General features: G+C 45.3%; 1 protein-coding gene across 1 annotated transcript; it reads left to right on the forward strand.

Annotated features, from left to right (window-relative positions):
• The first annotated feature begins 1,765 nt into the window (after nucleotides 1–1,765).
• On the forward strand, nucleotides 1,766–27,799 carry LOC311117441 (zinc finger protein 704-like). The gene is made up of 7 exons (XM_084192372.1): nucleotides 1,766–1,866; nucleotides 19,324–19,574; nucleotides 22,862–22,962; nucleotides 23,389–23,680; nucleotides 24,007–24,153; nucleotides 26,802–26,899; nucleotides 27,173–27,799. The coding sequence occupies exons 1-7, from the start codon at nucleotides 1,785–1,787 to the stop codon at nucleotides 27,285–27,287; spliced, it is 1,086 nt and encodes a 361-aa protein (XP_084048498.1). The 5' UTR covers nucleotides 1,766–1,784; the 3' UTR covers nucleotides 27,288–27,799.

Below are 27,799 nucleotides of genomic sequence, written 5' to 3' on the forward strand. Positions count from 1 at the left end.
TCCACGAACGAATGCCTATGCTTTAGCTCAATGGGTTCACAGTGTTGTGGGGCTCAGCAGACTGGGGTTTGGTCTTCTGAAGGGACGGGTTGTCAGTGTGCTTAGTTGATTGGTATCGTTTGATGCTTTCATTAATGGATGCTGGCCCCTATTAAAGCAAAGCCTTCATTCAAGAACACTGTCAGTCAACGCCACGGTGCATTATTATAATGGCGACAATGTATGTTAGAATGTAGCCTATGTAGTATCAATGCCACTTTGATCACAGCACCGTTCAGCAATCAAACTTACTTTTTTTTCTCAGGGTTCTGTTGGGAGTACTGTGTGTGTGTGTGTGTGCGTGTGTGTGTGTGTGTGTGTGTGTGTGTGTGTGTGTGTGTTGAGTACAGCGGGCGGATTAATAGATGCATCCGTAGCGTTGGTGAATTCACACCAATTAAAAGAGACAAATGGGTATGTTTTCATTCAGCGTGTCTTATCTGTCACCGACACGGCAACTGTTAAATCAACAGAGAAGAAAGAGGCAGCAGAATCATGTTGACGAGTTGACCAATATATCAGGCTGTTTCTTAGGGAATGGGAGGGAGGCATGCCCAGTGAATTGCACCATATTCCCTACGTAGTGCCATATTCCCTACATAGTGTCATATTCCCTACATAGTGTCATATTCCCTACATAGTGCCATATTACCTACATAGTGTCATATTCCCTACATAGTGCCATATTCCCTACATAGTGTCATATTACCTACATAGTGCCATATTCCCTACGTAGTGCCATATTCCCTACGTAGTGCCATATTCCCTACGTAGTGCCATATTACCTACATAGTGTCATATTCCCTACATAGTGTCATATTACCTACATAGTGTCATATTACCTACATAGTGTCATATTACCTACATAGTGTCATATTCCCTACATAGTGCCATATTACCTACATAGTGTCATATTACCTACATAGTGTCATATTACCTACATAGTGTCATATTACCTACATAGTGTCATATTCTCTACGTAGTGCCATATTACCTACGTAGTGCCATATTACCTACGTAGTGTCATATTACCTACGTAGTGCCATATTACCTACATAGTGCCATATTACCTACATAGTGCCATATTACCTACATAGTGTCATATTACCTACATGGTGTCATATTCTCTACATAGTGCCATATTCCCTACGTAGTGCCATATTACCTACGTAGTGCCATATTACCTACGTAGTGCCATATTACCTACGTAGTGTCATATTACCTACATAGTGCCATATTACCTACATAGTGCCATATTACCTACGTAGTGCCATATTCTCTACGTAGTGCCATATTCCCTATGTAGTGCCATATTCCCTACATAGTGTCATATTCTCTACGTAGTGCCATATTCCCTACGTAGTGCCATATTCCCTACGTAGTGCCAATAGTGCCATATTACCTACATAGTGCCATATTACCAATGTAGGCATTTTTACATTTAGTAATTTAGCAGACGCTCTTATCCAGAGCGACTTACAGTAGTGAGTGCATACATTTTCAAATGTTTGTACTAGTCCCCCTTGGGAATCGAACCAACAAACCCTGGCATTGCAAGCGCCATGCTCTATCAACTGAGCCACACGGGACCAGAGTGCTTTGGGCCAGAGCCGTATATGATGCCATTTTGGACACAGCCACATTCTCTGTTTGTTGTTGTTGTTGTGTTTTCATGCCCAGTAATATTCTCTGTTTGTTGTTGTTGTTGTTGTTGTTTTAACAGGAAGTCAGAGGAGGAAGTGGACATGGAGAAGGTGACAGCTGCCATGGTTCTGACCAGCCTGTCCACCAGTCCTCTGGTCAGGAGCCCCCCCGTCAAAGTCAGTGGTGAGTCAACCAAACATGTTTTGATTTATTTATCCTCTTTTTATACAGGTGATCACACTGACATTAACAATCTCTGTTACAAGGTAGTTTTGTCCCAAGAAGGCAACAATCCAACGTTTGATAGAGCAAACAATTGCTGAGAGGTGGTCATGATAGCTAGCTTCTGAACGTGTTGTATAGTCCTTTTGCACAACGTAGGAACGCCCACTTCCCCTCAACTTCCTACCTGATACATAGCTTCCTCTCCCGATCGCGTCCTGTCAGCCTGATTGTAGCCATACTAGCCTCGAAGTCGCTCGTTTTATCATTACCTCAGTATATTAATATAGTCATATTTCAATAGTCAATATTTTTTTGTCATTCTTGTTGAAAATTGTGTTTATCCGTTCAGTTAGTGATTTCTTTAATTCGATTATTGTGTTCTGTGTCTTTTTCTTTGTCTCTTTAGCTAGCAAACGTTAGCTACCAGTACCTAGCTAACGTTAGTGTTAACGGTATTAGTTGGTGCGGCATCTTTATTGAAAGTTAGGAAATGAAGAAGAGCACCTTGAAAGGCCTGCTTGGGATGGCCCCACATGGATAAGTTACTTTTGTGGCTGCATCAGTGACAAAGAGCTATTCAAACAATCAGGACTGTTTGGCTTGCTCACTGAAGACATGGCAGTGATGGCTGTCAAGGGGTTCCTGATTGATGACTGTGTGCCAGGCAAGGTCTACCGTCCACCCTTTCTGTCTAAACAGAGCCAAATGCCAGCAGCACAGGTCCATCAAACGCAAGAGGTTGCCCATCTTAGAGTCCACATTGAGAGATTAATTGGCAGAATTAAACTGAACAAGCTGTTTTCAGTCAGAGGTCCCCATGTCACTGATGGGAAGCATCAACTGCACCTGGGCTGTGGCTTGCCTTCTCACCAACTACCAGTGTGGGCCTCTTGTGAAGGCATGGGCCAAGGAGCAATGAGCTACTGCTGCAATGCATCTTTCCTTTTTTTTTTGCTGTGACCCTCTACATTGTCTAACACCCTGTAGTCCATTTATTGATAATAAACACCACTGCTTATACTCCAAACACAAAATATTGCAAATAGTTTTTATTTACAGTGACAAGAGAACAGAAAACATTTAACTGAATTATTTTAAATTATTAATGAATTAATTAATTAATGGCACAGACAGATTTGTTGGTTTGTTTCTCTTTCATTAATTGAAAGATAAAGGAGCCTGTCCGTAGTTATTTAATCTTTCCTGCCTAAGAACTTTTGCATGTACTCATATAAGTAGTACCAGTCACCCTTCTCTCTAATTAGTGAGAACACCACTGGGTCTCTATTTATTCTCTCGACCAGAATGTCCTCATGCGCACAGACAACCAAGTCACACCACTCCAACCCAGTGATGTAGAGCTGACCTTGAACTTGCCAGCAGTAGGCATGCTGCCTCTTCAGGGAAGGTTCACTGTTATGCATGTGAACGGACTTGCAATCCACAAAACCCTTTACGTTCGGGTTCTTAATCTCAACTAGGCCAAAAGGTGGATACTCGAGAGGGTCGTAGACCAGGCCATCAGGAGAAGAGGCAAGCCAAGGGAGACGTCAGGATGTATGATGAGGCCACAGGGTGAGAAGTTGACATTCTGCATCTTGCAGTAGTCACTGGCTGCTTCCATCTCCAACTCCAGTCCCCTCTTCATGTCAGCTGTTGGTGCTGTGCTTTTGATGATCCTTTCAGCTAGTTGCCTGCGGATGTCAGCCCTCTCACATGGCAAGCCTCTCGGAACCGTGACGTGGTCAGTCTTGGTTTCTGGAGTACCTGCCAGTCGGAAACAGCACTCTGTTCTCTAGTAGCTTCCTCTATTTTATGGGCTGTTGCGATGCTCACCTGAGTAGACTCTATGTGAAGCTGGTCTTCTTCACTGAGCACAAATGTGCAGTCTTGAAAGTTGCTCTCCAGTCTGTAGCCATCCAGGGGCAGTGAAGGGAATGGTGGTGTCTCCTTATGGTGAAGTATGTGTCGCGTTGTGATTGGAGGCTGCTGGTAAGACAGAAGGCTCCCCACCTGTACCTTTCCAAAGTGCGAGTCGACTAAAAGCTTTTCAGCAGACATCCCCATGTTGATGCAGATCAATGGCTTGGATAGAGGGTCAAAGTTCTTGTATGCCTCTTCTATCTGGAGAACTGAGAGGTCAGGGGGAGCGGTCCATGAAGAGCGCTGTAGAGTGTACTTCTGCAAAGCAAAGCAGCCGCTGTGGTTAGCCAATCTAAACAATGTACTTGAAACCACCTGAAATGTTTTATAGTCAAAGTGTAATAGGACATGACCAGCCACTACCTACTATACTGGCTAATAGGGAATACTCACCTCATCCCTCCTTCTGCCATGCGTTTCTTGGTGGGTTTGGTGATGGTCATTTTGCCTAATGGCCCAGGTTTCAGACCCTGTAAAAAGAGTACAAGAGCACTGTTCTAAATCTAATAATGAGACAATTTTAAGTTTTCATTAAATCATTTCTTAGCATTATGATGTGATTACAACCATATGATGTTGATATGTGGTATAGCTATTAAAACATACCGTAGTCCTTGGCTTATGTCACTGCTGCTCGGCCGCTGTGCAGCTGTGCACAGGTGGGACGACTGGTGTTCCCGTCTGGGAACGGCGTGCAGACTGGAATAGTAATGCGACTGTGTGGATGCGTAATGCAGTGCCAGCAACACATGAACAGTGACGTTGTGTCATTGTTATTGGCTCAGAGGGCTTCAGTACAACCTACGTGGGGATATAAAAAGAACATGATTAGACTATAAAATCACTCAACATGTGTCACGACCAGCAAACAGAAGTGACTGGCTCAACATGCAACAGCCACTAAATTCATTACAGCAATACGGGTTTAAACTTTTCTAATAAGGGTATATGGCCTTGTTTAAATGTAATCTAATGCGTCCAACATAACAGAGCTTACAGCAAGGAAGACGACTGAACAATTACTACAATAAGAACGGTTTCATACATGGGTTAAGCCTAGTCCTAGACTAAGCGATGCCTCTTAATGCAGATCTCCATTGACAGGAACTTCTTAGTCTAAGACTAGGCTTCATCTCTGACTGTGTAACCGGCTTGTAGTGTGTCACAAACAACTGACTTTTCACCCTACACTCATACTGTGTGGTTTCTCATTTGTCCTCATGGACCTGTAGCAGCAAGCCCTTATGCTGACCTCTCCTCTCACTTTGTCCCTGTTCGAAACGGTTTTGAATAAAAAGAATGAGCAATCATAATGTTAGCTAGCTACTGTAAAAGGCATGTCTTAAACTACGTTACAGCTTTGAGTAAACGTCCTTGTCTGGTCTGATAGGCAACTTGGCTAAACATACAGAAAGACTAATGTGAAGGTGAAATTAGGAGGAACTTCTGGATGCAATTAAAAACTCCAGGGTTGGATGGCATACCAGTCGAGGTATACCAAACCTTTTTTGATATACTCAGAGGACCGTTATTAGCATGTTTTAACCACTCCTATGTAAATGGTAGATTATCAGACACTCAAGAAGGTCTGATTTCATTATTACTGAAACAGGATACAAGTGGGAAATATAAACATCCAGTCCATTTAAAAAATTGGAGGCCCCTTACAATTCACTGTTGTGATGCAAAAATTCTAGCAAAATGTATAGCGCATAGAATTTAAAAAGGTATTGTCAGACATTATTCATTCTAATCAGACAGGTTTTTTTACATGGACGATACATTGGAGATAATACTGTATAAGGCAAGTACTGGAAACAATAGAACACTATGAAAAATCTGGGAAACCAGGCCGGCTATTCATAGCAGACTTTGAAAAGGCATTTGATAAAGTACGACTGGAGCCTTTCAATTTTGGAGAATCTCTTTATAAAATGGGTTAAAATCATGTATGGTAACCCTAGGTGTAAAATAGTAAATAATGGCAATTTCTCAAAGTTTGAAACTGTCAAGAGGAGTAAAACAAGGTTGTCCACTATCGGCATATGTATTTGTTATGGCCATCGAAATGTTAGCTATTAAAATCAGATCCAACAATAATATCAAGGGATTAGAAATCCAGGGCTTAAAAACAAAGGTGTCATTGTTCGCTGATGATTCATGTTTTCTTTTAAATCCACAACTTGAATCCCTCCATAGCCTCATAGAGGATCTAGATACATTTTCTAACCGCTCTGGATTACAACCAAATTATAATAAATGTACTATATTACGTATTGGATCACTTAAAAAGTACAATTTTTACATTACCATGTAGTTTACCAATAAAATGGTCTGATGGTGATGTGGATATACTCGGAATACATATCCCAAATGAAATAAATGATCTCACTCTAATAAATTGTTATAGAAAGTTAGCAAGAATAGATAGGTATTTACCTTTCCATGGTAGCAAGATCCTGTCTATTTGTGGAAAAATCACCCTGATTAACTCTTTAGTATTATCCCAGCTTACCTATTTGCCTAGTGAACAGTTTTTTAAAAGTTATATAAGAAAAAAATATTCCATTTTATTTGGAATAGCAAGCCAGACAAATTTAAACAGGCCTATATAATGAATATGAATTCGGAGGACAGAAATTATTAAATATTAAAGCATTAGACCTATCAGTAAAAGCTTCAGTCATACAAAAGTTATACTTAAATCCAAACTGGTTCTCTAGCAAATTAGTAAGATTGTCTCATCCCATGTTCAAGAATGGCCTTTTTCCCTTTATTCAGATTACAACCTCTCACTTTCAGTTATTTGAAAAGGAAATAATCTCCCAAATATCACTATTTCTAAAACAAGCCATAGAAAGTTGGTTGCAATTTAAATTTAATCCTCCAGAAACGACAGAACAAATAAAGGTATAATCTTCGTAAATGATATCATAGGTAGGACTGGTGGAGTTATGTCGCAAAACATATGGAAATGTCTGCACTACCCAAAATTACAACCAAATAATTGTAGCATTACAGCAAAAATGGAAGAGGAAAGTGGAAGGGGGAAAAGTAAGGAACTTGTCTGTCGGCCTTGCATTAAAGAACATAATTGGTTAAAGAAAATTGTGATAAATAAAAAAGTATACCAGTTTAATTTAAGGACCAAAGGAGTGACAGCCGTCCCATATAGATTGCAAAATAGTTGGGAAGAGATTTTTGACGTACCGATTCCATGGCATAGTGTTTATGAACTGATACGCAAAACGACGCCGGATTCAAAACATTATACAAAATTCTTGCTACCGATAGAATGTTATTTATATGGGGGATACAATCTTCCCAGCTCTGCAGATTTGGCTGTGAAGAGACAGAATCATTAGATCATTTGTTTTGGTACTTTCCATTTGTAGCTTGGTTCTGGACACAGGTCCAGGAATGGCTGAAGGATTGCAATATTTACCTGGAGCTAACCCTGCAGATAGCACTACTGGGTGATCTGAAAAGTCATAGTCAATCGATCAATAATATAATAATACTTTTAGCAAAAATGTTTATTTTCAATTTACAATCTGTAGAAACAATGAGAATAGAAGGGTTCAGAACTTTTGTGAAACATCACAGTGCAGTTGAAAAATATATGGCAAATAGAAATTAAATATGGATGGTGTTAAGAGATAAATGGGAGGTGTTGAATGGAGCTGAAGGATGGGACTAATAACAGCAACTAATAACAACAAGATACAGTGGGGGAAAAAAGTATTTAGTCAGCCACCAATTGTGCAAGTTCTCCCACTTAAAAAGATGAGAGGCCTGTAATTTTCATCATAGGTACACGTCAACTATGACAGACAAATTGAGATATTTTTTCTCCAGAAAATCACATTGTAGGATTTTTAATGAATTTATTTGCAAATTATGGTGGAAAATAAGTATTTGGTCACCTACAAATAATCAAGGTTTCTGGCTCTCACAGACCTGTAACTTCTTCTTTAAGAGGCTCCTCTGTCCTCCACTCGTTACCTGTATTAATGGCACCTGTTTGAACTTGTTATCAGTATAAAAGACACCTGTCCACAACCTCAAACAGTCACACTCCAAACTCCACTATGGCCAAGACCAAAGAGCTGTCAAAGGACACCAGAAACAAAATTGTAGACCTGCACCAGGCTGGGAAGACTGAATCTGCAATAGGTAAGCAGCTTGGTTTGAAGAAATCAACTGTGGGAGCAATTATTAGGAAATGGAAGACATACAAGACCACTGATAATCTCCCTCGATCTGGGGCTCCACGCAAGATCTCACCCCGTGGGGTCAAAATGATCACAAGAACGGTGAGCAAAAATCCCAGAACCACACGGGGGGACCTAGTGAATGACCTGCAGAGAGCTGGGACCAAAGTAACAAAGCCTACCATCAGTAACACACTACGCCGCCAGGGACTCAAATCCTGCAGTGCCAGACGTGTCCCCCTGCTTAAGCCAGTACATGTCCAGGCCCGTCTGAAGTTTGCTAGAGTGCATTTGGATGATCCAGAAGAGGATTGGGAGAATGTCATATGGTCAGATGAAACCAAAATAGAACTTTTTGGTAAAAACTCAACTCGTCGTATCTGGAGGACAAAGAATGCTGAGTTGCATCAAAAGAACACCATACCTACTGTGAAGCATGGGGGTGGAAACACCATGCTTTGGGGCTGTTTTTCTGCAAAGGGACCAGGACGACTGATCCGTGTAAAGGAAAGAATGAATGGGGCCATGTATCATGAGATTTTGAGTGAAAACTGAAGATGAAACGTGGCTGGGTCTTTCAGCATGACAATGATCCCAAACACACCGCCCGGGCAACGAAGGAGTGGCTTCGTAAGAAGCATTTCAAGGTCCTGGAGTGGCCTAGCCAGTCTCCAGATCTCAACCCCATAGAAAATCTTTGGAGGGAGTTGAAAGTCCGTGTTGCCCAGCGACAGCCCCAAAACATCACTGCTCTAGAGGAGATCTGCATGGAGGAATGGGCCAAAATACCAGCAACAGTGTGTGAAAACCTTGTGAAGACTTACAGAAAACGTTTGACCTGTGTCATTGCCAACAAAGGGTATATAACAAAGTATTGAGAAACTTTTGTTATTGACCAAATACTTATTTTCCACCATAATTTGCAAATAAATTCATTAAAAATCCTACAATGTGATTTTCTGGAATTTCTTTTCTCATTTTGTCTGTCATAGATGACGTGTACATATGATGAAAATTACAGGCCTCTCTCATCTTTTTAAGTGGGAGAACTTGCACAATTGGTGGCTGACTAAATACTTTTTTTCCCCACTGTAACTAATGTAAAGCATACTGTGTCCATAATAAGTATATAGGTTATAGGTTGAGAGCTTTTGTGAAGGAGCACAGTTAGAAAGATATGGCTTATAGAATCAAACCGGATGGACATCATGGGAATGATCAGAGAGGTTGGGGTAGAGGAAGTTCAGGAGTAAAAACAATCTAAATAGAATTATTGTAAAATTGACTTTGTCCATAAAATGTATATATTATGTATAACTGGAAGTAGAGGCCTAAGCGTTGTTGTTCACTAGTTTACTCCAATTAGGGAAGGGGTCGTGGGGTTGGAAAGTAATAAAGGGAAATATATTTTTTTAAAGGATATGTATTTATGTGTATGTATATGTGTGTATATATATGTATCCATGGAGGTCTGGATTTGGAGTCACCCTCAAAATTAAAGTAGAAAACCACACTACAGGCTGATCCAACTTTGATGTAATGTCCTTAAAACAAGTCAAAATGAGGCTCAGTTGTGTGTGTGTGGCCTCCACGTGCCTGTATGACCTCCCTACAACGCCTGGGCATGCTCCTGATGAGGTGGCGGATGGTCTCCTGAGGGATCTCCTCCCAGACTTGGACTAAAGCATCCGCCAACTCCTGGACAGTCTGTGGTGCAACGTGGCATTGGTGGATGGAGCGAGACATGATGTCCCAGATGTGCTCAATTGGATTCAGGTCTGGGGAACGGGCGGGCCAGTCCATAGCATCAATGCCTTCCTCTTGCAGGAACTGCTGACACACTCCAGCCACATGAGGTCTAGCATTGTCTTGCATTAGGAGGAACCCAGGGCCAACCACACCAGCATATGGTCTCACAAGGGGTCTGAGGATCTCATCTCGGTACCTAATGGCAGTCAGGCTACCTCTGGCGAGCACATGGAGGGCTGTGCGGCCCCCCAAAGAAATGCCACCCCACACCATGACTGACCCACCGCCAAACCGGTCATGCTGGAGGATGTTGCAGGCAGCAGAATGTTCTCCATGACGTCTCCAGACTCTGTCACGTCTGTCACGTGTGCTCAGTGTGAACCTGCTTTCATCTGTGAAGAGCACAGGGCGAATTTGCCAATCTTGGTGTTCTCTGCATGGTGTTGGGCTGTAAGCACAACCCCCACTTGTGGATTTCGGGCCCTCATACCACCCTCATGGAGTCTGTTTCTGACCGTTTGAGCAGACACATGCACATTTGTGGCCTGCTGGAGGTCATTTTGCAGGGCTCTGGCAGTGCTCCTCCTTGCACAAAGGCGGAGGTAGCAGTCCTGCTGCTGGGTTGTTGCCCTCCTACGGCCTCCTCCACGTCTCCTGATGTACTGGCCTGTCTCCTGGTAGCGCCTCCATGCTCTGGACACTACGCTGACAGACACAGCAAACCTTCTTGCCACAGCTCGCATTGATGTGCCATCCTGGATGAGCTGCACTACCTGAGCCACTTGTGTGGGTTGTAGACTCCGTCTCATGCTACCATTAGAGTGAAAGCACCGCCAGCATTCAAAAGTGACCAAAACATCAGCCAGGAAGCATAGGAACTGAGAAGTGGTCTGTGGTCACCACATGCAAAACCAGTCCTTTATTGGGGGTGTCTTGCTAATTGCCTATAATTTCCACCTGTTGTCTATTCCATTTGCACAACAGCATGTGAAATGTATTGTCAATCAGTGTTGCTTCCTAAGTGGACAGTTTGATTTCACAGAAGTGTGATTGACTTGGAGTTACATTGTGTTGTTTAAGTGTTCCCTTTATTTTTTTGAGTAGTGTGTATATATATATATACACACACAGTGGTGAGAACAAGTATTTGATACACTGCTGATTTTGCAGGTTTTCCTACTTACAAAGCATGTAGAGGTCTGTAATTTTTATCATAGGTACACTTCAACTGTGAGAGACGGAATCTAAAACAAAAATCCAGAAAATCACATTGTATGATTTTTAAGTAATTAATTTGCATTTTATTGCATGACATAAGTATTTGATACATCAGAAAAGCAGAACTTAATATTTGGTACATAAACCTTTGTTTGCAATTACAGAGATCATACGTTTCCTGTAGGTCTTGACCAGGTTTGCACACACTGCAGCAGGGATTTTGGCCCACTCCTCCATACAGACCTTCTCCAGATCCTTCAGGTTTCGGGTCTGTCGCTGGGCAATACGGACTTTCAGCTCCCTCCAAAGATTTTCTATTGGGTTCAGGTCTGGAGACTGGCTAGGCCACTCCAGGACCTTGAGATGCTTCTTACGGAGCCACTCCTTAGTTGCCCTGGCTGTGTGTTTCGGGTCGTTGTCATGCTGGAAGACCCAGCCACGACCCATCTTCAATGCTCTTACTGAGGGAAGGAGGTTGTTGGCCAAGATCTCGCGATACATGGCCCCATCCATCCTCCCCTCAATACGGTGCAGTCGTCCTGTCCCCTTTGCAGAAAAGCATCCCCAAAGAATGATGTTTCCACCTCCATGCTTCACGGTTGGGATGGTGTTCTTGGGGTTGTACTCATCCTTCTTCTTCCTCCAAACACGGCGAGTGGAGTTTAGACCAGAAAGCTCTATTTTTGTCTCATCAGACCACATGACCTTCTCCCATTCCTCCTCTGGATCATCCAGATGGTCATTGGCAAACTTCAGACGGGCCTGGACATGCGCTGGCTTGAGCAGGGGGACCTTGCGTGCGCTGCAGGAATTTAATCCATGACGGCGTAGTGTGTTACTAATGGTTTTCTTTGAGACTGTGGTCCCAGCTCTCTTCAGGTCATTGACCAGGTCCTGCCGTGTAGTTCTGGGCTGATCCCTCACCTTCCTCATGACCATTGATACCCCAAGAGGTGAGATCTTGCATGGAGCCCCAGACCGAGGGTGATTGACCGTCATCTTGAACTTCTTCCATTTTCTAATAATTGCGCCAACAGTTGTTGCCTTCTCACCAAGCTGCTTGCCTATTGTCCTGTAGCCCATCCCAGCCTTGTGCAGGTCTACAATTTTATCCCTGATGTCCTTACACAGCTCTCTGGTCTTGGCCATTGTGGAGAGGTTGGAGTCTGTTTGATTGAGTGTGTGGACAGGTGTCTTTTATACAGGTAACGAGTTCAAACAGGTGCAGTTAATACAGGTAATGAGTAGAGAACAGGAGGGCTTCTTAAAGAAAAACTAACAGGTCTGTGAGAGCCGGAGTTCTTACTGGTTGGTAGGTGATCAAATACTTATGTCATGCAATAAAATGCAAATTAATTACTTAAAAATCATACAATGTGATTTTCTGGATTTTTGTTTTAGATTCCGTCTCTCACAGTTGAAGTGTACCTATGATAAAAATTACAGACCTCTACATGCTTTGTAAGTAGGAAAACCTGCAAAATCGGCAGTGTATCAAATACTTGTTCTCCCCACTGTGTGTGTGTGTGTGTGTGTGTGTGTGTGTGTGTGTGTGTGTGTGTGTGTGTGTGTGTATATATATATATATATATATATATATATATATATATATATATATATATATATATATACTGCTCAAAAAAATAAAGGGAACACTAAAATAACACATCCTAGATCTGAATGAATGAAATAATCTTATTAAATACTTTTTTCTTTACATAGTTGAATGTGCTGACAACAAAATCACACGAATTATCAATGGAAATCAAATGTATCAACCCATGGAGGTCTGGATTTGGAATCACCCTCAAAATTAAAGTGGAAAACCACACTACAGGCTGATCCAACTTTGATGTAATGTCCTTAAAACAAGTCAAAATGAGGCTCAGTTGTGTGTGTGTGGCCTCCACGTGCCTGTATCATTTTACATTTTACATTTTAGTCATTTAGCAGACGCTCTTAACCAGAGCGACTTACAGGAGCAATTAGGGTTAAGTGCCTTGCTCAAGGGCACATTTACGTCATTTAGCAGACGCTCTTATCCAGAGCGACTCACAAATTGGTGCATTTACCCTATAGCCAGTGGGATAACCACTTTACAAATTTTTTTGGGGGGGGGGTAGAAGGATTACTTTATCCTATCCCAGGTATTCCTTAAAGAGGTGGGGTTTCAAATGTCTCCGGAAGGTGGTGAGTGACTCCGCTGTCCTGGCGTCGTGAGGGAGCTTGTTCCACCATTGGGGTGCCAGAGCAGCGAACAGTTTTGACTGGGCTGAGCGGGAACTATGCTTCCGCAGAGGAAGGGGAGCCAGCAGGCCAGAGGTGGATGAACGCAATGCCCTCGTTTGGGTGTAGGGACTGATCAGAGCCCGAAGGTACTGAGGTGCCGTTCCCCTCGCTGCTCCATAGGCAAGCACCATGGTCTTGTAACGGATGCGAGCTTCAACTGGAAGCCAGTGGAGTGTGCGGAGGAGGGGGGTGACGTGAGAGAACTTGGGAAGGTTGAACACCAGACGGGCTGCGGCATTCTGGATGAGTTGTAGGGGTTTAATGGCACAGGCAGGGAGGCCAGCCAACAGCGAGTTGCAGTAATCCAGACGGGAGATGACAAGTGCCTGGATTAGGACCTGTGCCGCTTCCTGTGTAAGGCAGGGTCGTACTCTCCGAATGTTGTAGAGCATGAACCTGCAGGAGCGGGTCACCGCCTTGATGTTAGCGGAGAACGACAGGGTGTTGTCCAGGGTCACGCCAAGGCTCTTCGCACTCTGGGAGGAGGACACAACGGAGTTGTCAACCGTGATGGCGAGATCATGGAACGGGCAGTCCTTCCCCGGGAGGAAGAGCAGCTCTGTCTTGCCAGGGTTCAGCTTGAGGTGGTGATCCGTCATCCATACTGATATGTCTGCCAGACATGCAGAGATGCGATTCGCCACCTGGTTATCAGAAGGGGGAAAGGAGAAGATTAGTTGTGTATCGTCAGCGTAGCAATGATAGGAGAGGCCATGTGAGGATATGACAGAGCCAAGTGACTTGGTGTATAGGGAGAAAAGGAGAGGGCCTAGAACTGAGCCCTGGGGGACACCAGTGGTGAGAGCACGTGGTGCGGAGACAGCTTCTCGCCACGCCACTTGGTAGGAGCGACCGGTCAGGTAGGACGCAATCCAGGAGTGAGCCGCGCCGGAGATGCCCAGCTCGGAGAGGGTGGAGAGGAGGATCTGATGGTTCACAGTATCAAAGGCAGCAGACAGGTCTAGAAGGACAAGAGCAGAGGAGAGAGAGTTAGCTTTAGCAGTGCGGAGAGCCTCCGTGACACAGAGAAGAGCAGTCTCAGTTGAATGACCAGTCCTGAAACCTGACTGGTTTGGATCAAGAAGGTCATTCTGAGAGAGATAGCAAGAGAGTTGGCTAAAGACGGCACGCTCAATAGTTTTGGAAAGAAAAGAAAGAAGGGATACTGGTCTGTAGTTGTTGACATCAGTGGGATCGAGTGTTGGTTTTTTGAGAAGGGGAGCAACTCTCGCTCTCTTGAAGACGGAAGGGACATGGCCAGCGGTCAAGGATGAGTTGATCAGCGAGGTGAGGTAGGGGAGAAGGTCACCGGAGATGGTCTGGAGAAGAGAGGAGGGGATGGGGTCAAGCGGGCAGGTTGTTGGGCGGCCTGCAGTCACAAGTCGCAGGATTTTATCTGGAGAGAGAGGGGAGAAAGAAGTCAAAGCATAGGGTAGGGCAGTGTGAGTAGGACCAGCAGTGTCATTAGACTTAACAAACGAGGATCGGATGTCGTCAACCTTCTTTTCAAAGTGGTTGACGAAGTCATCCACAGAGAGAGAGGAGGGGGGGGGGGGGAGGAAAATGTGGCAAAGAGCTTCCTAGGGTTAGAGGCAGATGCTTGGAATTTAGAGTGGTAGAAAGTGGCCTTAGCAGCAGAAACAGATGAAGAAAATGTAGAGAGGAGGGAGTGAAAAGATGCCAGGTCGGCAGGGAGTTTAGTTTTCTTCCATTTCCGCTCCGCTGCCCGGAGCTCTGTTCTGTGAGCTCGCAATGAGTCATCAAGCCACGGAGCTGGAGGGGAGGACCGAGCCGGCCGGGAGGATAGGGGACACAGAGAGTCAAAGGATGCAGAAAGGGAGGAGAGGAGGGTTGAGGAGGCAGAATCAGGAGATTGGAGGGAGAGGGATTGAGCAGAGGGAAGAGATGATAGGATGGAAGAGGAGAGAGTAGTGGGAGAGAGAGAGCGAAGGTTGCGGCGGCGCATTACCATCTGTGTAGGGGCAGAGTGAGTAGTGTTGGAGGAGAGCGAGAGAGAAAAGGAAACAAAGTAGTGGTCGGAGACATGGAGGGGAGTTGCAGTGAGATTAGTAGAAGAGCAGCATCTAGTAAAGATGAGGTCAAGCGTATTGCCTGCCTTGTGAGTAGGGGGGGACGGTGAGAGGGTGAGGTCAAAAGAGGAGAGGAGTGGAAAGAAGGAGGCAGAGAGAAATGAGTCAAATATGGACATAGGGAGGTTGAAATCCCCCAAAACTGTGAGGGGTGAGCCATCCTCAGGAAAGTGGTAATCCATGTTTCCGTCAGCGCCAGGAAGTCGAGGGACTGGAGGTTAGCATAGGCGGGGATGAAGTCAGCTTTGTTGGCAGCAGAACGGCAGTTCCAGAGGCTGCCTGAGACCTGGAACTCCAGGTGTGGGGTGCGTGCAGGGACCACCAGGTTAGAGAGGCAGCAGCCACGCGGTGTGAGGCGTTTGTGTAGCCTGTGCAGAGAGGAGAGAACAGGGATAGGCAGAGGCATAGTTGACAGGCTGTAGCAAATGGCTACAATAATGCAGAGGAGATCGGAATGAAATGAACTAAACATCTGGGAGAGGAGAGAGCAGGGCCTCCCTCACCAAAACTTCCACCTCAGAAACTATAATTGTTTCACTGAACCACCCGAACAAAAACTCTCCCAACTTCCACCTTTAGAAATCAGAATTGTTGTGAACCACAGCGGTCCAATGTTTAAAGGAATAGACTCAACCCACTTTATTCAGCTAGCTAACTATGACACCATAGCTAACTAGCATGCTAGCATCCAATAACACACAGTTTAGCACCAACACTTGGTCACAACAAACCACCAATAGTGTGTTAACACACTAAGCAGATAATTCGTGTCCGTGTCTAGTTCCTTTCATAACGCAGCAATAATTAAACGATGGCTAGCTTAGCACAAATATATTGTATTTAGCTGCCACAGTACAGCACACAATGGCTACTGTGTTGACTCTGTTCGAAAAACAGCTAGCTAGCTAGCTTCGTGCTACACCCGGCACCGCCGAAGACAATGCCAACCTACAGTAACTACCCACAACAGCCCACGATGCCTAACTATGACACCATAGCTAACTAGCATGCTAGCATCCAATAACACACAGTTTAGCACCAATACTTGGTTACAACAAACTACCAATAGTGTGTTAACACACTAAACAGATCATTCGTGTCCATGTCTAGTTCCTTTCATAACGCAGCAATAATTAGACGTTGGCTAGCTAGCACAAGTATATTGTATTTAGCTACTACAGTACAGTTAGCTGGTCGTGTTGGCTAGCTAGCAATGGCTACTGTGTTGACTTTGTTTGAAGAACGGCTAGCTAGCTAGCTTCGTGCTACACCCGGCACTGCCGAAAAACAATGCTAACCTACAGTAACTACCCACAACAGCCCACCCTGTATGACCTCCCTACAACGCCTGGGCATGCTCCTGATGAGGTGGCGGATGGTCTCCTGAGGGATCTCCTCCCAGACCTGGACTAAAGCATCCGCCAACTCCTGGACAGTCTGTGGTGCAACGTGGCGTTGGTGGATGGAGCGAGACATGATGTCCCAGATGTGCTCAATTGGATTCAGGTCTGGGGAACGGGCGGGCCAGTCCATAGCATCAATGCCTTCCTCTTGCAGGAACTGCTGACACACTCCAGCCACATGAGGTCTAGCATTGTCTTGCATTAGGAGGAACCCAGGGCCAACCGCACCAGCATATGGTCTCACAAGGGGTCTGAGGATCTCATCTCGGTACCTAATGGCAGTCAGGCTACCTCTGGCGAGCACATGGAGGGCTGTGCGGCCCCCCAAAGAAATGCCACCCCACACCATGACTGACCCACCGCCAAACCGGTCATGCTGGAGGATGTTGCAGGCAGCAGAACGTTCTCCACGGCGTCTCCAGACTCTGTCACGTCTGTCACATGTGCTCAGTGTGAACCTGCTTTCATCTGTGAAGAGCACAGGGCGCCAGTGGCGAATTTGCCAATCTTGGTGTTCTCTGGCAAATGCCAAACGTCCTGCACGGTGTTGGGCTGTAAGCACAACCCCCACCTGTGGACGTCGGGCCCTCATACCACCCTCATGGAGTCTGTTTCTGACCGTTTGAGCAGACACATGCACATTTGTGGCCTGCTGGAGGTCATTTTGCAGGGCTCTGGCAGTGCTCCTCCTGCTCCTCCTTGCACAAAGGCGGAGGTAGCAGTCCTGCTGCTGGGTTGTTGCCCTCCTACGGCCTCCTCCACGTCTCCTGATGTACTGGCCTGTCTCCTGGTAGCGCCTCCATGCTCTGGACACTACGCTGACAGACACAGCAAACCTTCTTGCCACAGCTCGCATTGATGTGCCATCCTGGATGAGCTGCACTACCTGAGCCACTTGTGTGGGTTGTAGACTCCGTCTCATGCTACAACTAGAGTGAAAGCACGGCCAGCATTCAAAAGTGACCAAAACATCAGCCAGGAAGCATAGGAACTGAGAAGTGGTCTGTGGTCACCACCTGCAAAACCAGTCCTTTATTGGGGGTGTCTTGCTAATTGCCTATAATTTCCACCTGTTGTCTATTCCATTTGCACAACAGCATGTGAAATTTATTGTCAATCAGTGTTGCTTCCTAAGTGGACAGTTTGATTTCACAGAAGTGTGATTAACTTGGAGTTACATTGTGTTGTTTAAGTGTTCCCTTTATTTTTTTGAGCAGTGTATATCCTTTTTCCAACTTAGAGGTCAGTGCTTTGCTACTTGTCTTGGCCAGACGATGTACATCCGTCACTGTTATCTTTGGCAGCTCTTGCAAGCACCTTGTGTAAAACAGTGCCATGGTTGGTAAGGGAGGGGGGCGTTGGCTAATTGCTAGCCACCTTACTAGTTAGCGTGTTAATAGCTAACTAAGAGACAAAAAAAAGACACAGAACACAATAAATAGAAATCTGATTATATTAATATACTGATTACCTCAGTATATTAATGATAAAACGAGCGACTTCAAGTCTAGTATGGCTACAATCAGGCTGACAGGACGCTATCGGGAGAGGAAGCTATGTATCGGGTAGGAAGTTGAGGGGAAGTGGGCGTTGCTACGTTGTGCAAAAGGTCTATTGCTGCACTCTGAACGAACTGACAAAGTTGTTTTTGGTTAACCATTTCCCGTTTCATATGCATATTCCTTTGCTGAGGTTGGGTCCTGACTCATGATGATGATGTGGACTAGTGCAGCTGTAGCGATAGAAACTATCTTTCCCACCAAGAGAAGCTGAGTGTTGTCTTTTGAGCTCTCTTTTCAATCTTCAACTTCAGATTGAATTTGAAGTATTGAGTGGGTTACCACTGGGAAATCTAAAGGAGAATTCCTCTTCATCTGCTATAGTGTACATAATATGACTCACAAGGCCTCTAAACTTAGTCCCTGGAGTGAATCAACTGTAAATGAGGTCTTGTTTGTTTTGCCACTCAAAACAACTGCAAACATTCAAAGTTGGTAGATGCATTTGTTTCTGATGCATATGATGGTCCCAGGTAGGGTTTTCAAGGAGGGTTTATCACTGATGGGTCCCAGGTAGGGTTGCAAAGGAGGGTTTATTGCTGATGGTAGTGGGCGTGGCCAATGGCGCAGTTTTAGATATTTAAAAGCAAATTTACTGCAATTCTACACATTTTGCCATGGGGCAGAGAGAAGAATTTACAGTTTTAAAGCTAGTTTCCTGCAATTCTCCTGGGGTATATATATTATATTTTGCAGTGGACGGCCATGATTTAGCAGCGATGGTGTTAAATGCATATAGGCAAAACACTGCATTTTTTAAATAAGTTATTCAAGTATAAATTACCAAAGTTACCATAGATTGCCATAATTACCTGTTAATTGCCACAATTACTGAACATTCTGGTAACTTTGATAAATTACCTGTAGTTTTGCAACTCTAGTCTCACGACTCCCTGAAAACAGTGAAAATTGTCGCTGAGAGGACTATAATAATAAAATAAGTTTGAGTACTTTTCTGTCCCCCCTCCAGAGGGTCTGAATGGCTCGTGGAAGGACAGTGGTGGAGGCTTCACCCCCTCCAGTTACAGCAGTAGTGGCTATTGGAGCTGGAGCGGTCCTAGTGACCAGTCCAACCCGTCCACCCCCTCCCCACCGCTCTCCGCAGACAGCTTCAAGCTCTTCCGTATGCCCAGCATCAACGGCCCGCCCCCCGACGACACCATCGACGAACAGGACGGCAGCAGCCTGCTCTTCGACGAACCAATCCCACGCAAGCGCAAGGTGGGTAGACAGTTCAATTAAATCTAGCCAAAAATACAATTCCAGCCACTCAAGTGGATAAACTGGATAACCCAAAGAATAACCAAAGAATAACCATAGGATAACCATAGAATACCTATAGGATAGCCATAGGGTAACTTTAGGATAACCATAGAATAGCTATAGGATAGCCATAGGGTAACTGTAGGATAACCATAGTATAACCATAGAATAACCATAGTATAACCATAGAATAGCTGTAGGATAACCATAGGCTAACCATACAACATTTTACAACATCTTGTTGCGATTCTTTGAGGACCTCACAGAACAAAAACTATATCAGATCAATGTTGTAATCAGTTCTGACTGACTGTAATAATATACTGATTCTATAGTCCTGTGTCACTGTATGTACAAGTGGGTAACCTGTACAGGTGTGTGGTGTGAAATGGAAATGTGTTTTTTGCACATCCCACTCCCCCTGAGACACCTTTTAGAATGTGGTCACAGCCAGGGGATCAGCCATTATTGACGGAGACCCTGGAGCAATTAGGGTTAATTGCCTTGCTCAAGGGCAGAACGACAGATTTCAATCCAGCAACCTTTCGGTTACTCGCCCAACGCTCCTAACCGCCAGGCTACCTGCTGCCCTGTACACTGACTGAGGTTGTTCATTTTGAAATGGTAGTAGGTTGATTTAAGAAGTAGTTGTACTGCAGTATCAATGATCTTGGCAAGACAAATAGGATGTCTCAAAAGAAGGCAGGTCCTGCACTTGTTTTGGACATGTTGCTAGCTAGCCACTGTAGTACCTTCTCCTTCCTGAACTCAAAGGGACATTGGGAGGTGACGTGCTGACTGAGGTAGAATTAGGGACTGATCCTCACACACGTGGCGATGCCGTCTCAGAATTATTGGATGGTGAAGCAAGGGCTTGCTCTTGTGTGTTGTGTAGCTGTCAATTCCAAGCACACACACACACACACACACACACACACACACACACTCACACACCAGATGCATTTCCAGTCATTTACTCTACAGCCACACATAAGCATAATTATAATTAATTTAAATTAATTATTTTAATATCTTCACTGGAAAACAGGAAGATTGTGCAGCAGGTCTTTTCTCCCATCAGATCAAGAGGATATCTCTGAATTGGCTACTGATTCTAAAGAATGAGAGGATGGAGGGAGAGAGAGAAAGGAGGGGGAGGGGGGATATACGGAGAGATGGAGACCGACAGAGGGAGAGGATGGAGGGAGAGAGAGAAAGGAGGGGGAGGGGGGGATATACGGAGAGATGGAGACCGACAGAGGGAGAGGATGGTAGAGGGGGAGAGATACTGAGAGAATGGTAGAGAGATGAAGTCAGGAGGAGTCTTCATCAGAGTATTAGTTGGATTTGAGGACAGCCATGCAATAAACGGTGCAATAAAAGTCTTCCAGATTTGGATATCTTCCGTCTTAGTCTATTGATCTATTTTTAACTCCAAGACTAATCTCACTTTGGCTGTGTTTACACAGGCAGTCCAATTCTGATATTTTACCCAATCTGATTGGTCAAAAGAACACTTAGTGAAAAAATATCCGAATTTTGCTGCCTGTGTAAACGCTGCTAAAATACTGTTTTTATAAATTCTTAAGTTCCACTTTTCAAATTACCTAGTGTTGGTAATAAACAACTTCAGTCACCCAACTCCCCATACTGGCTTCTGAAACAAGTCACCGCATCTTTTCATAACACTTCCCCCTTAGCTAATAAACGGTGCCGAGGTTGCATGTGAAATCATCACCCAGGCCAACCAGAATCTAGTGCTGCTCTTCTCTTCCTCCTCTGAGCCAAAGACAATGCTGTTCTTTCCCAACTCTCTCTTTTAATTAACTGTGTGCTGCTGGCATGGGGGACTTCACAGGGCTTTGTTACCCAAGGACCAAAAAAACACATTTTGTTGTCAATAGGGCGGCAGGTAGCCTAGCGGCTAAGAGCGTTGGGCCAGTAACCTGAAGGTTGCTGGTTCGAATCCCTGAGCCGACTAGGTGAAAAATATGCCGACGTGCCCTTGAGCAAGGCACTTAACCCTAATTGCTCTTGTAAGTCGCTCTGGAATGTAACATAAAAAATAAAAAAATGTTAAAGGAATGCCCTGAACAATGGGCAAATAGACGGCCACATGACCCCCATCATAAAGGACTGACGAGGGGCAACGTGACCCCCATCATAAAGGACTGACGAGGGGCAACGTGACCCCCATCATAAAGGACTGACGAGGGGCAACGTGACCCCCATCATAAAGGACTGACGAGGGGCAACGTGACCCCCATCATAAAGGACTGACGAGGGGCCACGTGACCCCCATCATAAAGGACTGACGAGGGGCAACGTGACCCCCATCATAAAGGACTGACGAGGGGCAACGTGACCCCCATCATAAAGGACTGACGAGGGGCAACGTGACCCCCATCATAAAGGACTGACGAGGGGCAACGTGACCCCCATCATAAAGGACTGACGAGGGGCCACGTGACCCCCATCATAAAGGACTGACGAGGGGCAACGTGACCCCCATCATAAAGGACTGACGAGGGGCCACGTGACCCCCATCATAAAGGACTGACGAGGGGCAACGTGACCCCCATCATAAAGGACTGACGAGGGGCAACGTGACCCCCATCATAAAGGACTGACGAGGGGCAACATGACCCCCATCATAAAGGTTTTCTTGTGTGTTTTTGTTCTACTACACTTTTTAAAAGTACTACTGATATTAATAACTGCATTGTTGGGAAAACGCTTTCAAGAAAGACAAAACTTGAAACTGAACGAACTCTGACGAGGGATCAGAGCATTAAGACACTTTTATCCTCAGAAGGCCCTGACGGCTTTGAACTGGACACACACACACACACACACACACACACACACACCCTCCCCCATCTAGTCATGTGGTCCTTAGTAGCTCAGTTGATAGAGCATGGCGTTTGGAACGTCAGGGTAGTGGGTTCAATTCCCGGGACCACCCATGCGTAAAATGTATGCAAGCATGACTGACTGCAAGTGGATTTGGATAAAAGCTAAATGGTATTTATTATTATTATCTGAAAGCTGCTGCTCGGAAGCAATCGTCCTATGAGGGCCATGTTATAATTACAGAGGACAGGTTGTGCGAGAAATGGTACAGAGCAGAGTAGTGTGTGTGAGAAAAGGGTGAAGTGGCTGGTGTTCAACGTTGCTCTCTCTCTCCCTCTCTCTCTTTCTCTCCCCCTCTCTCTCTCTCTCACCCCCTTGTGTGTAATGTCCAGAACTCCATGAAGGTGATGTTCAAGTGTCTGTGGAAGAACTGTGGGAAGGTTCTGAGCTCGGCTGCTGGGATACAGAGACACGTCAGGACCGTTCACCTGGGGTAACACACACACACACACACACACATGGTTATACACAGAGGCACGCTCACTCAGTCTCTCTCTCTTTCTCACACTCTTTTTGTCTCTTGCTCTCTCTTTTATCCCCTCTCTCTCTCTCTCACACACACATGCACGCAAACACACACACACACAACTCCCCCACACACACACATCAAACTTTTGACCCCCTCCAGTGAGAGATAAGAGAGGCCTCTCCTCTCGATGGCCTTTGTCAAAGCACAACAGCAGATTCAATCCGGTGGGATTATCACCACGGTAACATTTCCTCATTTTGGCTCAGTGTGACAGGCCAGGGAGAAATTAGGATGGAACAGAACAATGTTATCACACAGATCAGCAATCTGGTCCAATCCTAATTTCTCTGTAATGACAAGGCCTAATTTTAACCCATCGCTCTCTCCCAGGCGTAACTGTGACTCTGACTGCAGTGACGGAGAGGAGGATTTCTACTACTCAGAGATCAAACTCAACACAGACTCAGTGGCTGACGGTCTGAGCAGCCTGTCCCCCGTCTCCCCCTCCGTGCTGTCCCCCGTCCCTCCTCCCCATGACCGCCACAGACGACCCCCTGCAGAGGGCAGCAAGGGGTCCAGTGGGAACAAGGAGAACCACAGCCACGCCCACTCCAACACCACGCCCCTCAGTCGCTCCGCCCCCAGCGCCCTCTACCTCATCCACACCGACCATGCCTACCAAGTGAGAGACACGCCCACACTGGCCACGCCTACTGATATCTTAAGTAGCAGTATTACAGTATTTACTAAAGACACTGTACAGATACATTTTCGTTGATTAAGTGCTTGATTGACTCTTATTGGTTGGTTGATTGATTGATTTGTTGGTTAATTCATTGATTGATTGACTGACATATTGGTTGATTGGTTAATTTATTTATTTATTTATTAATTGACTCACTGTGTGGTGTGGTGTGTGTGTGTGTGTGGTGTTTGTGTGCTATACACTGTTCTTTAAAGGTGTGACTGCCTCGTGACTTGTTGCTGTCCCTCCCCTCCCCTTTCCAGGCCACATCTCCAGTCACCATCCCCTCCACTGGGTCAGGCTCTGACTCTGGCCCAGACTCTGCTGCCTCCAACTCCTTCACCCTCAGCAGTAGCGCCAACTTCAGCATCTCCTGGCAGTCACCTCCTGTCACCTTCACTGGCACCGCTGTGAGTATATCGCCCCAACAGCTCCACAGTTGACTCAATCTCTATTGCACTCCACACTGCCCTTTCCCGCCTGGACTAAACGAACACCTACGTGAGAATGCTGTTCATTGACCACAGCTCAGCGTTCAACACCATAGTGCCCTCAAAGCTCATCACTAAGCTAAGGACCCTGGGACTGAACACCTCCCTCTACAACTGGATCCTGAACTTCCTGACGGGCCTCCCCCAGGTGGTAAGGCAACAACACATCTGCCACGCTGATCCTCAACACGGGGGCCCCTCAGGGGAGCATGCTTAGTCCCCTCCTGTACTCCCTGTTCACCCACGAATGCATGGCCAGGCATGACTCCAACACCATTATTAAGTTTGCCGACGACACGACAGTGGTAGGCCTGATCACCGACGACGATGAGACAGCCTATAGGGAGGAGGTCAGAGACCTGGCAGTGTGGACAACAACCTCTCCTTCAACGTCAGCAAGACAAAGAAGCTGATCGCGGACTACAGGAAATGGAGGGCCGAGCACGCCCCCATTCACATCGACAGGGCTGTAGTGGAGCGGGTTGAGAGCTTCAAGTTCCTCGGTGCCCACATCACTAAGGATCTATCATGGTCCAAACACACCAACACAGTCGTGAAGAGGGCACAACAACGCCCTTTTCCCCTCAGGAGGCTGAAAAGATTTGGCATGGGCCCTCAGATCCTTAATAAGTTAAACAGCTGCACCATTGAGAGCATCTTGACTGGCTGCATCAGCACTTGGTATGGCAACTGCTTGGTATCCGACCGTAAGGTATGCGGACAGCCCAGTACATCACTGGGGCCGAGCTCCCTGCTATCCACGACCTCTATACCAGGCGGTGTCAGAGGAAGGCCCTAAAAAAAGACTCTTGCCACCCAAGTCATAGACTGTTCTCTCTGCTACTGCACGGCAAGCGTTACCGGAGCGCCAAGTCTGGGACCAAAATGCTCCTGAACAGCTTCTACCCCCAAGCCATAAGACTGCTAAATAGTTAGTTAAATACTGTAGGTAACCAAATAGCTACCTGGACTATCTGCATTGACCCTTTTTGCTCTAAGTTTTGTCTCATCACATACACTGCTGAACAGTTAATCAAATGGCTACCCCCTCACACATACTACACTGACACTCCAACACAGACACTCACACTTTCACACTCATCACATACGCTGCTGCTACTCTGTTTATTGTCTATCCTGATTGCCTAGTCACTTTACCCCTACCTACATGTACATACAGTTGAAGTCGGAAGTTTACATACACTTAGGTTGGAGTCATTAAAACTTGTTTTTCAACCACTCCACACATTTCTTGTTAACAAACTATAGTTTTGGCAAGTCGGTTAGGACATCTACTTTGTGCATGACACAAGTAATTTTTCCAACAATTGTTTACAGACAGATTATTTCACTTATAATTCACTGTATCACAATTCCAGTGGGTCAGAAGTTTACATACACTAAGTTGACTGTGCCTTTTAAACAGCTTGGAAAATTCCAGAAAATGATGTCATGGCTTTAGAAGCTTCTGATAGGCTAATTGACATCATTTGAGTCAATTTGAGGTGTACCTGTGGATGTATTTCAAGGCCTACCTTCAAACTCAGTGCCTCTTTGCTTGACATCATGGGAAAATCAAAAGAAATCAGCCAAGACCTCAGAAAGAAATTTGTAGACCTCCACAAGTCTGGTTCATCCTTAGGAGCAATTTCCAAATGCCTGAAGGTACCACGTTCATCTGTACAAACAATAGTACGCAAGTATAAACACCATGGGACCATGCAGCCGTCATACCGCTCCGGAAGGAGATGCGTTCTGTCTCCTAGAGATGAATGTGCTTTGGTGCGAAAAGTGCAACTCAATCCCAGAACAACAGCAAAGGACCTTGTGAAGATGCTGGAGGAAACAGGTACAAAAGTTTCTATATCCACAGTAAAACGAGTCCTGTATCGACATAACTTAAAAGGCCGCTCAGAAAGGAAGAAGCCACTGCTCCAAAACCGCCATAAAAAAGCCAGACTACGGTTTGCAACTGCACATGGGGACAAAGATCGTACTTTTTGGAGAAATGTCCTCTGGTCTGATGAAACAAAAATAGAACTGTTTGGCCATAATGACCATCGTTATGTTTGGAGGAAAAAGGGGGATGCTTGCAAGCATAAGAACACCATCCCAATCGTGAAGCATCGTGGCAGCATCATGCTGTGGGGGTGCTTTGCTGCAGAAGGGACTGATGCACTTCACAAAATAGATGGCATCATGAGGAAGGAAAATTATGTGGAAATATTGAAGCAACATCTCAAGACATCAGTCAGGAAGTTAAAGCTTGGTCGCAAATGGGTCTTCCAAATGGACAATGACCCCAAGCATACTTCCAAAGTTGTGGCAACATGTCTTAAGGACAATAAAGTCAAGGTATTTGAGTGGCCATCACAAAGCCCTGACATCAATCCTATAGAACATTTGTGGGCAGAACTGAAACACAACACGCACAACAATACAACCTCACATGCATGTGTCTGCCTCTCAAGCATACCAGTTGTTGTCTGTTGTTTTGTGTCTGTATCTAAATTAAAGTTGTCTGTCGATCTCTGTGTTCTGATAGCTCTTGTTGTGTTTCTCTCCAGGCCTCTCCCACTCACGGTCGGACCCAGAGCTTTGGGGAGCAGCGGCCCCAGACCATAGCAGTCCTCTCCTCCCCTCCCAGAGCCACTGGCTCACTCAGGTACTGATGAACTCTACTAGCTGACCTTTCACTGATGACCTCTGAAACTTTGAGCATCCTGAAGTCACAGGAAAACCCATATTGTATCCAAATTTAGAGAGAGCAACCATGTCTTGTTTAGGAATTAAGCAAATTACCAGATTACCATTGTTTATGTTTTCTTCACTTGCATAAACTAAATCAACCATTTTGGATGTTGTTTTGTCTATCATTATAAACCAAGTCAATGATAACAACCATATTTCACCATATCCTCATCTCTCCCCTCTCCAGTCGTAAGTCCCGTGGCGAGGGTAAGAAGTGTCGTAAAGTGTATGGGATGGAGAACAGGGACATGTGGTGCACCGCCTGCCGATGGAAGAAAGCCTGCCAGAGATTTACCGACTGAACCAACCAAGTAACCAACCAACTGACCAACCGCTGAGGGTTGCTGCCTGCCCGTCGCCATGGAAATCAGGGGTGTTCCTTTCTGTTCCCTTCCTATGCATGCGTCACTCCAAAACCAATCCTCGGTCTACTCCATCCCTAACCCGGCCCATCCCTAACCCGACCAACCCCAGCAGGACCAAGGGGGTGGAGCCTACTACTGTCCTGAGTATATCCCACGTTAACTCCAGGTCCCTCCCAAGACTTCCAACCTCGGAAGCAGCAACCAACACGCAGCTCTACAGAGAACAACACCAAAATAACCTTCTGCTTTTTATATGTTAAGTTTGTTGTCTCTCTTCTTTCTATGTTTTGTAAAGCAGCTCTGGTTTTTAAAAGGAACGTTGGTCAGGTCAGGCATGAAGGGACCACAAAAGAGGCTCCCTTTGTTCATAAACTTATTTTCAAACGGAGAAGACTGACCTTTTTTAAAAATACATTGGGAGAATGCTGTAATAAAAAATAGAGGAGGGG

This window comes from Coregonus lavaretus, assembly GCF_964263955.1.
Source record: "Coregonus lavaretus genome assembly, contig: HAP1_SCAFFOLD_3478, whole genome shotgun sequence".
Classification (NCBI taxonomy): domain Eukaryota; kingdom Metazoa; phylum Chordata; class Actinopteri; order Salmoniformes; family Salmonidae; genus Coregonus; species Coregonus lavaretus.

What these genes read in the sequence shown, in the direction of transcription:
- LOC311117441 (XM_084192372.1), top strand. Translation starts at nt 1,785, where the DNA reads ATGGAGAAGGTGACAGCTGCCATGGTTCTGACCAGCCTGTCCACCAGT. An exon ending in CAATCCCACGCAAGCGCAAG is followed by an intron (nt 19,575 to 22,861) that starts GTGGGTAGACAG and finishes TGTAATGTCCAG; the next exon opens with AACTCCATGAAGGTGATGTT. An exon ending in GTCAGGACCGTTCACCTGGG is followed by an intron (nt 22,963 to 23,388) that starts GTAACACACACA and finishes GCTCTCTCCCAG; the next exon opens with GCGTAACTGTGACTCTGACT.